We start from the raw sequence: 12,153 nt of genomic DNA, 5'->3' as shown, positions 1-12,153 counted from the left end.
AATTATCTAATCAACCAATCACATGGCAGTTGCTTCAATGCATTTATGGGTGTGGTCCTGGTCAAGACAATCTCCTGAACTCCAAACTGAATGTCAGAATGGGAAAGAAAGGTGATATAAGCAATTTTGAGCGTGGCATGGTTGTTGGTAACAGACGGGCCGGTCTGAGTATTTCACAATCTGCTCAGTTACTGGGATTTTCTAGGGTTTACAAAGAATGGTGTGAAAAGGGAAAAACATCCAGTATGCGGCAGTCCTTTGGGCGAAAATGCCTTGTTGATGCTAGAGGTCAGAGGAGAATGGGCCGACTGATTCAAGCTGATAGAAGAGCAACTTTGACTGAAATAACCACTCGTTACAACCGAGGTATGCAGCAAAGCATTTGTGAAGCCACAACACGCACAACCTTGAGGCGGATGGGCTACAACAGCAGAAGACCCCACCGGGTACCACTCATCTCCACTACAAATAGGAAAAAGAGGCTACAATTTGCACGAGCTCACCAAAATTGGACAGTTGAAGACTGGAAAAATGTTGCCTGGTCTGATGAGTCTCGATTTCTGTTGAGACATTCAGATGGTAGAGTCAGAATTTGGCGTAAACAGAATGAGAACATGGATCCATCATGCCTTGTTACCACTGTGCAGGCTGGTGGTGGTGGTGTAATGGTGTGGGGGATGTTTTCTTGGCACACTTTAGGCCCCTTAGTGCCAATTGGGCATCGTTTAAATGCCACGGCCTACCTGAGCATTGTTTCTGACCATGTCCATCCCTTTATGACCACCATGTACTCATCCTCTGATGGCTACTTCCAGCAGGATAATGCACCATGTCACAAAGCAGCTATCACGTTTCTCCAGAGCTCATTTACCCTCCTCCATCCCCAGCTCCTCCTCTCGTCCAGTCAGGAGTTGGTATTCCGATTCCCCTTGAATCAGACTAAATTCCCGAATTATTTTGTACATTTAAAATCAACATTTATCTGCAAATGCATTATGTTGGTTCTGTTCTGTTTACCCTATAGGGGTTTATCGCTGCTCTTATCTATGCTAAGCTGCATGGATGCGCAGGGAGTTCTTGCCACTGATCTCTATAAATGACTGGAATGCTCATCGTGTTCTAAACTGCCATCAGGCGGTGAAGCCACCGGAAGTGTTCGAGCGGCCATCTTACTATTCCCTACCAGCAAAGGGCATCATTGACGTACAGCCAAAACATTGAGCTAAAATTAGACGATTTGCAGCATCTCAGTCTCACAGGATTAGTTTTACGATATATGTATGTAAATTAATAGTTACTTCAGATGATATCTGTAATGTTTATGGTCTTTTCGGAGAGGATGAGTCATATATTGAAATCGTTTATGTGGTTTATTATCGTCTACTGCACACTGCCGACACCGGTAATGTAACTGAACTAACACAGACATATATCTTTATGTATGCAATTATGGAGGAAATATTCATTATTAACGTATCTGTGTTTAGCTGCAGAAATTGATTTGAATAGCTTATACAATATCAATACAAGCCTCTATATTGCACTATATTGTATTACAATTCAAAGTTTGCCATGCATCATCTCGGAAATAAAGTAGTCAGCGTTATGATGTGTGTATTTTATTTCCTGATTGAGCAACGTCTATTTCCGACTCTTAAAGACAGTTTCCATATGAGTTTCCATATATTCCAAGTGTTATATGAGTATAAGTATTTAGTGTATAAGTGTTTTGTATGCCATGTTGTTGAATTACATATTTATTTAATCATCATTTGAATAATTAACTGCTTCAAAATGCATGCTGTTAACGAAATCATTGTTGGAACATTTGCAGTTAGCCTACTGTATGAATAAAAACAATACTACAGCATATACTGTAATTGTTATAAAAATGATACTACATAAATGCATAAACGCAACAGTACAAGGCGATTTCAGGTTACAAGGCATAAATCTTTATTCCGATTTTAAAATGCGCGCTTTGACAGTTGTAATATCTACATATGCTGAAGTGTCTCGTCCGCCCGCCAAGCTGATGTTCTCTACTATGAATATGAACGTAACTTTTTAATCAGCAGGGGAAATTCCTGACTATAAACGAATAACCATTTACATGTTTAGGACGTTTGTGTTGGGAGATTTTAGATATGAAAATGGTGTCTCCTTAGGCAATGTTTTCTCAGTAATATCATATAATGTCCTATTTATTCAATAGAACGTGTGAGCTTACTAGGGAAAACCAAAATGGCATCGCGACAGCTTCACTTTTATGATGTCATGAAAAATCCAGTTCTCTATATAGATCAGTGGTTATTGCCCGGAACAGAACCATACCGCCAATCCAAACTGTATGCTAATAGTCAATCATCTTTGACGATAGTGGTCCTGACAGAAATATTATTAAAAACCACATATATTGTAAATAATATAATGATATATACTTAAAATAATTATGTCAGTAGTAAAACAACACAAACACAAACAGGGCAAAACAAATGCTTTTTAAGTTTTGAAACATTTTGAGTCCGATATGTTAGCAATTATTGTTTGGTAGCTTGTAAGTCCCCCCACTACAACTAACACGGCGATAAGCCTATGTGTGAACTGATATTAGGCTGGTACTGTAGATCTACCGCTGTGTTGGGTTTTCCTCAATGCTATGTGGAAAAAGCTCATTTAATAACTATATTACAGTGTAGTGAACCTATGATAACTCATATTTAAACAATCATTGCTTTGTGTTGTTGGTCAGATAAAATGATAGAGAAAAGAAAAAACAGACATGCGATCATTTTTCAGTGCACCAAAACGCAACACACATATACAATTATGGCTGCATTATTTGTGTCCCCTTAAAAATTGCCCTTGAGAAATTGTCCCCCCCAACCTGTTAGATGAAATTTACTCCCATGTTTTTGGGCGAACCCTTTAAGTGCGTAATAGTTACATGAATGATAGACATACAGTAAATTGTATTCCAAAAAATAATAAAAACATTAAACCCTAACTGATAAGAAAAAATATAATAAGAAACATCATTAAAGTGAAAAAACATCAAATTTGTAGCGTCACACAGGGAGTTTGGCTAATGTCAAGGAACTTACCCTTAAATAATTAACTGATTTTCACTGTAGCATTTTACAGTATTTTACTGTTAAAATTACAATCATTTCATAGTGAAAATTAAAACTCCTCACAGAGTAAAAAAAAAAGTGTACTTATCCTGTTGATTATGTGTTACATCTGATGATGTTGCCAGGTACGTGTGTGTGTGAAGCCCTGACTGTAGTGAGGTCACACAGGGATCATGATCTGCAGAGGCGGAACATTATCTCCTCATGTTCTCAGGTCCAGAGGCCTAAAGGTCACATGACCTCATAATGCTGGGTCACTTTACTCCATTTCTAACACTCAATTAGAGAGAACCTGACATCTTCACACACAACACACAATGAGTCATATGCACACTTGACACACACACACACAATCAGCACTTTATATCACTCTTAGTTATGCAAGGAAAGGAAAAAAAAAATATCTGGGAAAAAAAGGAAAATTCTGTCATTCCAAACATGTATGATTTTTCTTTGTTGAGTAGAACAGAAAGTATTATATTTTTAAGAATGATTCAACCGTTTTTGTCCATATAATGAAAGTCAGTGGGGTTCAAAAAATATGACATTTTCACTGCATGGACAAAAAAATACTGAGACATTTTTAAAATGTCTTCTTTTGTGTTCTGCAGAAGAAAGAAGGTTATACAAGTTTGTAACTACATGAAGGTGAAGTGTGAATACTCTGAAAATAAAGTAGACTTTAGTATACTTTTAAAAATGTACTTGTTACAGGGAAAAAATAGACTTTAAAAGAATATACTTAAGTGTGAACTGAACGTAATGCTGATTACATTCATTACACGTAATTACATGATAATTACAAATGAACATTTGGTAACACTTTATTTGACAGTGTTCTTGATACACGTTACATGTGATTAATATAGTAATAACTAAAATATGTATAATTATATGCAACTACATCAAACATCAATTCAAATCCTATAGTAAGTACATGCTTAATTACACCTTAAAACAATGGGTTACACTTTAATTTTAAGGTGACGTTGTTACGGTGTAATAATATGTACTGAGTAATATTGATTAACTATGTGTACTTACCATAGGGTTAGGGTAAGGGTTTGGTTGAGGGTTTAATTATAATTATGCATAATTTACTGTTATTACTATAGTAACTAAATGTAACATATGTAACAATGACACTATAAAACAAACTGTTACCAAATAAAGTGTAACCAAAAATGTATTATAGTTAAAAATGATATTAAATTCTATTAGCTGAACTTGTTTTTTGACCCACTTAAGTAGAACTTAAAGAGCACCTATCATGGAATTTTGAAATGTACCTTTCATGTAGTGTGTAACATAGATCTAAGTGAACAAAAACATCCTGCAAAGTTTGAAATATGACAGTGCACCGTATATATAGTTATTTTCTTTCAAAAGTAAGAGTCGACTCTGAGTCATTTTGAAGAATCGTTAGAAGACCGAAGCTTTTTCTCTGACTAGATGACGTCAACTTGTCAAGTTATTTGAATACGATACGCCCACTTATTGCGCTCCAAGACGCCAGTGAAAACTAGAAAACATCATGGCCACGAGACACTGTGTTCTGAAGTGCGACTCAAAAGCAAACTTCTTTCATCTGCCCAAGGATGAGCATTTGAAGACTAGTGGCTTGAAGTAGTCTTTTATTAGTCTTCAAATGTCTTTATTTGCATGTTTCGCGATCTCAGGAAGCTTTTATTATGGACTTCTATTATGGCACATGGTATCTTCTTCGTATGTCTGTACCATATATGTACTACATGTGCACAGAGCGCCCTCCGGCTGCCAGTATGAATTGAAAACAACACATAAGAGACTCCATCGCTCATGATTAGGCTACATCTGTGCATTTTGAGGAAGTATTGAATAAAAAATACTCCTCTGTTTAGAAATTTGACACAGACATATGAGAATCTATCAATATGTCTCCTCATCTGCACACTTTTGAACTAAAAGCCCTGAGGGATGTTGATTTGTCGCGAGTCTTCGTGAAGAGAATAGAGGAGTTTTTTCATGAATGAGATCAGCTGAGGCTCATATTACAATCAAACGGTACCGACGCGGTTTTCATATTCATAACTCCTGACACATATTAACAAATTACTGTCACTATAAGACTTTGATGGGCGTTCCGTTTCCGAAAATATCTGCACAGACTAAACCAATCACAACTGACTGGGTCATCGGACCAATCAGTGCAGATTAGCGTCACGTAAAGGCGGGGTTTTGAAAAGTGAATCACTAAAGGAATCATTTGAGAATCACTGTCAAAACAGGTAAAAATAAATGCATATTATAAGCAACTAAAGTCTTTTTTGTCATTGCATGCATGCAAAACTGTTGTTGGGGACTTCTAAAACAATATTTGGAACATTTTAAATGCCATAATAGGTGCTCTTTAAGTATGTCTGTATTGTGTTTGGTTAAAGATGTTTTTTGAAGTGTACTGTCAAATGAAAAGCATTTGGTAAACTAATTAATTTCTATTGAAACCTGTTTAATTTGACATTATTACAAAGTACACTTAAGTGGCCTATTTCATTCATATTATACAGGGTTTTTTAACGCGCTGGTTATCAGAATGGAATGAAACTTGGTAAAGGTTTTGGCACTTGCTTTATGAACACACACACACAAACAAATAATGGACATGGTTCGAAAAGGTAAATTGGTCACACTTGTATAGTTCGCAGTCAAAAATGAGCACATTGGAAATGAATGGGAGACAAATTTAGATCGTAGGACTATTATATGCTTTTAAATGTAATAGTAAGGTAATTTACCATATTTGTTTGCGTTATATCATAATCTGCGCAACCCCATCATTGCCTTTCTTTGATGACGAATCCAAATGAGTGATTATTGTCAGCGAAGTCAACTTCAACTGATATACCAGTTGTGCTTAGGGAGTAGGGAGCAGTGGACACTGCGCAGGGACTCGGTCGAATAGAACACACCTACAATCTTACTGAAAGCTCATTTTTTGAGATATCAACCTCACATTTGGAGCACAACTTGTTTAGATTTATGACTTTCATTTTCTGATAGTTTTAGATTAATACATGTTTTGGAAAATTTCATTTAAAAAAAAATCCAAATTTTCCTTATAATAAACTCTTGATAATAAAAATAAATAATAATAAACTTTCAAACTTTTTAGTTTAACTTTTTTCTTCACGTCAGCAATCATCTATAGAGTTCCTTCGTTTAAAACGAGACCAAGACTTCAGTCTGTGCTCCAAAGCATTCAAGATTTATGACAGTTGAAGTTGGAAATTTCATTTTCAGTTTTCAGATATTGAACTCACCGGAGAAGGTTAAATATACTCTTAAGATTTGAAGATTTTCCACAAGGGTAAATGGTGGTAATTTTGGGTGACCTATCCCTTTAAGTGTCTAGTATCCTGTTTTTTTGGGGGGGTCACAAGTTTAATCCTAGGAGTACAAACTTGCTGAAGTGTACGGACCTTGAAGTTGCTTTGGATAAAATGCATAAATGTAATGTCAAATGGTGCTCTGGTTGTTCATAGACAGTGTCTGGTGAGCCATAAAGTGGCCGCAACCAGCGGGGGAAGCATCAATGACATTTTCCTTTAAAATCACACTTGCATACTCTCACACCCACTTGCATTCAAACATACAAACAAGTGTAGACACACTCACATTTGATCTTTCCAGGATGTGGTGCGCTCTGCTGTGTGCACGGACGGGGTTTCCCTTCTCACCACTACAGCATTTCCGCCTCGGCCCTCGTGTTTGTCAATGCATGCTGATGGCGGAAGAAATTTACATTTTAAATGAGTATTGTTGCTGCTCTGCTTTAATTCTATTCTATATGCTTTTGATTGGCTGGAGGCTCAAAGTACTTTATTTATTTATGTACATAGAAAATTATCTCAATAACTCATCTAGTTTTACAAAGATATCCCCAGTGGCAGTTTGCTTGATATTAACCAACAACAATTAAAGATCCTCCAAATTCAGAACTTTAAACCTTCTTGGACGCAGTTTGTTGGCGCTTTATTCCAAATTGTGATTTCACATTTGCTTTTAGGAATGTGATTATTGCCGGAATTGGAGAAGTGATATTGTCATAGCAGCCGGAGTTACGTCTGGTATTTATCTGGTTGTCCTGCCAAAACGCTCTCTCTCATGTTGCCACCTCCAGCACTGTGACAGGCTGTGTGTTTTATTTAGAGATGAGACGCTTGCAGTGATTCACAGCCCACCAAGGCCCTGAGACACGTGCGGCATTGCAAGATTCTCCGTTAAACACGTTAGTTTACCATTTGTTACAACTACATTGAAATGTTTAGCCTGAGTAGCTCAGTCACATCAGAACTCGTGAAAAGTACAGAGAATAATTCAAGGGACACATGTTGTCGCACATGATGCAACTGACATTGCGCTGAATTTTGAATATTGAGACAAAGCATCAATATAAAGGCCATTATAGTGCCATTATATTGTTATTTATTTATTTAATTTATTTTTAACAGCTATTATTTTTAATAGGAAACAAATAAATAATACAAGTAGCAATAATAACAAAAATAACAATAATAATGCTATTTATTGATTTATTTATTTATGTACAGCAAAAAAGAAACAAATAAAAACAATAGCGATAATACTATTTTATTGATTGATTCATGTACAGAAAACAAATTGCGATAATATTTTATTGATGTATTTATGTACAGAAAAAAAAAATAGAAATAATAATGATATTTTATTGATTGATTTATGTACAGCAAAAAATATGAACAATAGCAATGATAATAATATTTTATTGTTTAGTTATGTACAGCAAAAAGTAACAATAATAATATTTTATTGATTGATTTATGTACAGCAAAAAATTAAAACTATAATAATATTTTATTGATTTATTTATGTACAGCAAAATATAAAAACAATAGCAATAATAATATTTTATTGATTGATTTATGTACAGCAAAAAATAAAAACAGTAGCAATAATAATAATATTTTATTGATTTATTTATGTACAGCAAAAAATAAAAACAATAGCAATAATAATAATAATATTTTATTGATTTATTTATGTACAGCAAGAAATTTCAACAATAATAATAATATTGTATTGATTTATTTATATACAGCAAAAAAAATTAAAACAATAGCAATAATATTTTATTGATTGATTTATGTACAGCAAAAATAAAAACAATACTAATATTTTATTGATTGATTTATGTACAGCAAAAAATAAAAACAATAGCAATAATAATAATATTTTATTGATTGATTTATGTACAGCAAAAAATAAAAACAATAGCAATAATAATAATATTTTATTGATTGATTTATGTACAGCAAAAATAAACAATAATAATAATAATATTTTATTGATTTATTTATGTACAGCAAAAAATAAAAACAATAGCAATACAATTTTATTGATTGATTTATTTACAGCAAAAATAAAAACAATAATAATATTTTATTGATTTATTTATGTACAGCAAAAATAAAAACAATAGCAATAATAATAATATTTTATTGATTTATTTATGTACAGCAAAATAAACAATAGCGATAATAATAATATTTATTGATTTATTTATGTACAACAACAAGGAAACAAATACAACAACAACAATAACACCGACAACAATAATAATAATAATTGTATTGATTTATGTACATAAAAAAAGAAGAAACAAATAAAAACAATAGCAATAACATAATATTTATTTTATTGATGTATTTATTTATGTACAGCAATAAAGACATACACACATTAGCAATAATAATCATACAAGTCATGTTTTATTGATGTACAGCAACAATAATAACAGACAAAACAATTTTTTATTTTTTTTATATAAACTATGAAATTATACATTTTAGGTATACATTTAGGTAATCTATACTTTTTTTTGTTATCCCAAAAGATCCCATGAAATGGTTAGCATCTTTCTTTTTTCCTGTGTTGATGTTCTTGTTGAATGTCACATTGAAGCAGGATGTTGGAGTGGCTCATGTGGGAAGGTTTCATGTTGTTTTTCATGTGGACAGTTGACTTTACAGACATGAAAGAGACCAATGATAGGGGATTTCATCTTTATTTTTTATTTCCTTTTAATTCCTATAACTGTAAAACTATATATATTTTTAATTTTTTTTTCGCTTATGACTATTTTAACTCAATTTCTATGTAAAGCACTTTGAATTGCCACTGTGAATGAAATGTGCTATACAAATAAACTTGCCTTGCCTTGCCAATGAGAGACTTTGCTGCTGTTTTTCTAGGTAACTGGGATCCGCAGGCATTTGTTCAGAGGTTTGGTCTGACTGGCCCAGTGGCTTCACTTCAGTTCCTCACCCAAAACCACAACGACTAAAGAACACCTGCAGCTGAACTTTGACCTCTGGCCTACACTCTATGGCTTATTTTTTGTTTAGTTCTGATATAATATCCCATAATAATCTATTGCACATCATTATAGGGGAATATTAATCTAATAAAAGACACACTGTGTTGTTTGAATTGTAACTTGTAGAAATGTCTTTTGAAGTAATATCACATAATATCTCATGTGTTATGTTCACAAAACTTTGAATAAAAGACATATTTACATCATTTCAAGATTCTGAATGTGAGCAGCATGTCTATGAAAAGTTGCAAATATTAGTGGGGAAACAGTCTACTATCCCACAAAGTATGCGTCTCTCACTTTCTAGCTCTGTTCCAAATCCTAGTGTGCTGCCTTGCTGTCAGCTGCTACTTAGGGAGCCGCCTTTTAAGGCATTGTAACAATGGTGCCTCCTAAATGACTGATGTGCAACGCTCCACAGAAAATGTGCTGAACCTGGATCCTTGAGGTTGCAACAGCTTGTCACTGGTCTGCCGGAAGCTATATATTTTACTTTATTACGTGTTAAATATGGAAATTTTTCTTACACAAACCCATTGATTTGCTTCAGAAGGCCTTTATTAACCCCCGGAGCCGTGTGGAGGACGTTTATAATGGATGGATGCACTTTTTGGGGGCTTCCAATTTTGGGCTGCCATTATAAAGCTTGGAAGAGCCAGGACATCTTTTACTATTACTCTGATTGTATTCGTCTGAAAGAAGAATGTCACAGGATGACTTGAGGGTGAGTATATCATGGAGTAATTTTCATTTTTGGGTGAACTAACACTTTGTCTGAGAGTGTTTTACAGAACCTTTAGAACAGCCTTGACGTCTGCATCATGACTATAATGCTTTAAAATGGGGTTGCTAGGTCCCCAAAATATTTCCGACCCAAAGCTGAGTCAAAACCATCCAAAAAGGAATGAAACGTAGCCATTTTTTGCTCTCATCCCATCACAGTTGCAGCTGCAGGATTTCAATAAAGTGCCTTTAAAGGTGCACTATGTAAAAAAAATTCAGTAAAATATCCAAAAACCATTAGGCCAGTGTTATATATTTTGTTCAGTTGAGTACTTACAATATCCCTAATGTTTTCAACTATTTGTAAATCGTGAGAAAATTGCGATTTTAACCAAGGAACCGGGACGTGTGAGGGAGTCGCCTGTCAATGGCATCATATCTGCGTTCCCCTCGGTTTCTGGTTTTATTTTGCAGAAACGCTTTACTCTTACTGCAGTGTGAACAAGTGTCATGGCAGCCGCCAAGCGAACGCACAGAGTAAAGTCATAACTTAATTTTCAACACACTCAGATGTATCTAATATGATAAACAGAGCTGCGTTACCTCATACTCATGACCGGAAAAGCGGAAGTAGCGCCGGCGACTGTGTCATAATAAAAGTCCTGCTGCTCGCGAGGCGTGTGCGGCCTTGCTCAGTTCCCACAACACTCAGTCCTGCTCTGCTTCATACTACTACAGTAACGTTAATAATCGCATCCATGAACATGATTTCTGCCCGAGTCCTTTCCTGATTCTTTTCAGTTAAGACCACATGTCCCAAGACTCTGCGCTCAAACTTGGCGTCATCAAACTACGCCTTTTGTTTTGAACAGGCGACCTCTAGTGCACGGAAAAGTTACATAGTGCAGCTTTAAATAAATATTTTGATATTATTTATTCTACGTTTTAAATATTGTATGGTACTTTTATTTATTTTTTACTTTCATTTTCATATTATCAGCACTAAACATGATAAATTGTTTCAAATGTGTAGCCTGGATGCCAGCCGAACTTAGCCCCGCCCACAACATTTGAGGTCGGGAAGTTCGGTCTGGACTTGATCCATGATGCTCGAACCAGAGCTGTTCGGACCAATCAAATTTATATTGATGATGGACAGATGATCAACAGTAACGTAATCCACGTCACCAAAGAGCGCTTTGTTTGAATTCGTTCTAATCCTAAACTGAGAACTTGTTTGTATATGCATTCACCTTTACTATTTCTCTCAAAAAAGATAATCGTGTCGGTAAGAACTCCGTGTATCCTAAAATTCTTTTTAAAACACTGGCAAAGCAATCTCGTGTGCACACACTCGCACATACCCATCGCAGGCTGCCTGTTTCTCCCTGAAATGGACAGTCTATTTCCCTGACTTTCTTACATAATCCACCCTCACTTACAAACCGCCGTAGTTTTGCATTCCTGTTTTCTTGGCATTGAGAGCAGGCCCGGAGTCTTCCAGACAGCTCAATACCGCACAAACCAGCAGCAATGCTGTTTGCGCTCTCTGGCCCGCTCTGAGGTCAAGACGAGCAGCGGAGGTTGCTTTGGGCTGCACATGATGACTTCATGCCAATGAGAAATATATGCGCAGAGGAACAAGAAAAGATGGACAGAAACAGAGGTGTGAAAGCAGCTTCAGTGCTGTCACACATTAGAAAGAGTGTGTGGAAAGAGTCAAACTGGAGGCAGGAAGTACGTCAGGGGCAATAGAGGAAGTAAAGGGGGGGTGTTGAGGCCACAGCTCAGCCGGAAGCCACAATGGAACTACGACCAAAATACTCTCTGCATGTTACTTCAGGCCAGACAGAAGGGGCACAGGTTCACGACAAGCCTGTGTGTGTGTGTGTTGTGGTTATA

At 35.5% G+C, this 12,153-nt stretch overlaps 1 protein-coding gene across 1 annotated transcript in view; it reads left to right on the top strand.

Annotated features, from left to right (window-relative positions):
- Positions 1-9,495, top strand: part of pebp4 (phosphatidylethanolamine binding protein 4) — a gene marked incomplete at both ends in the record, with an annotated part of 206,777 nt that extends 197,282 nt beyond the window's left edge. The window contains one exon of the mRNA XM_079826604.1: positions 9,404-9,495. Within this exon, the coding sequence (XP_079682730.1) occupies positions 9,404-9,495 (92 nt within the window). The remainder of the gene's footprint in view (positions 1-9,403) is intronic.
- Positions 9,496-12,153: the final 2,658 nt, after the last annotated feature.

Source organism: Gobio gobio, assembly GCF_949357685.1.
Source record: "Gobio gobio genome assembly, chromosome: 10".
Classification (NCBI taxonomy): Eukaryota; Metazoa; Chordata; class Actinopteri; order Cypriniformes; family Gobionidae; genus Gobio; species Gobio gobio.
The sequence above is the reverse complement of the archived record's forward strand: the minus strand, read 5'-3'. Positions and strand labels throughout refer to the sequence as shown.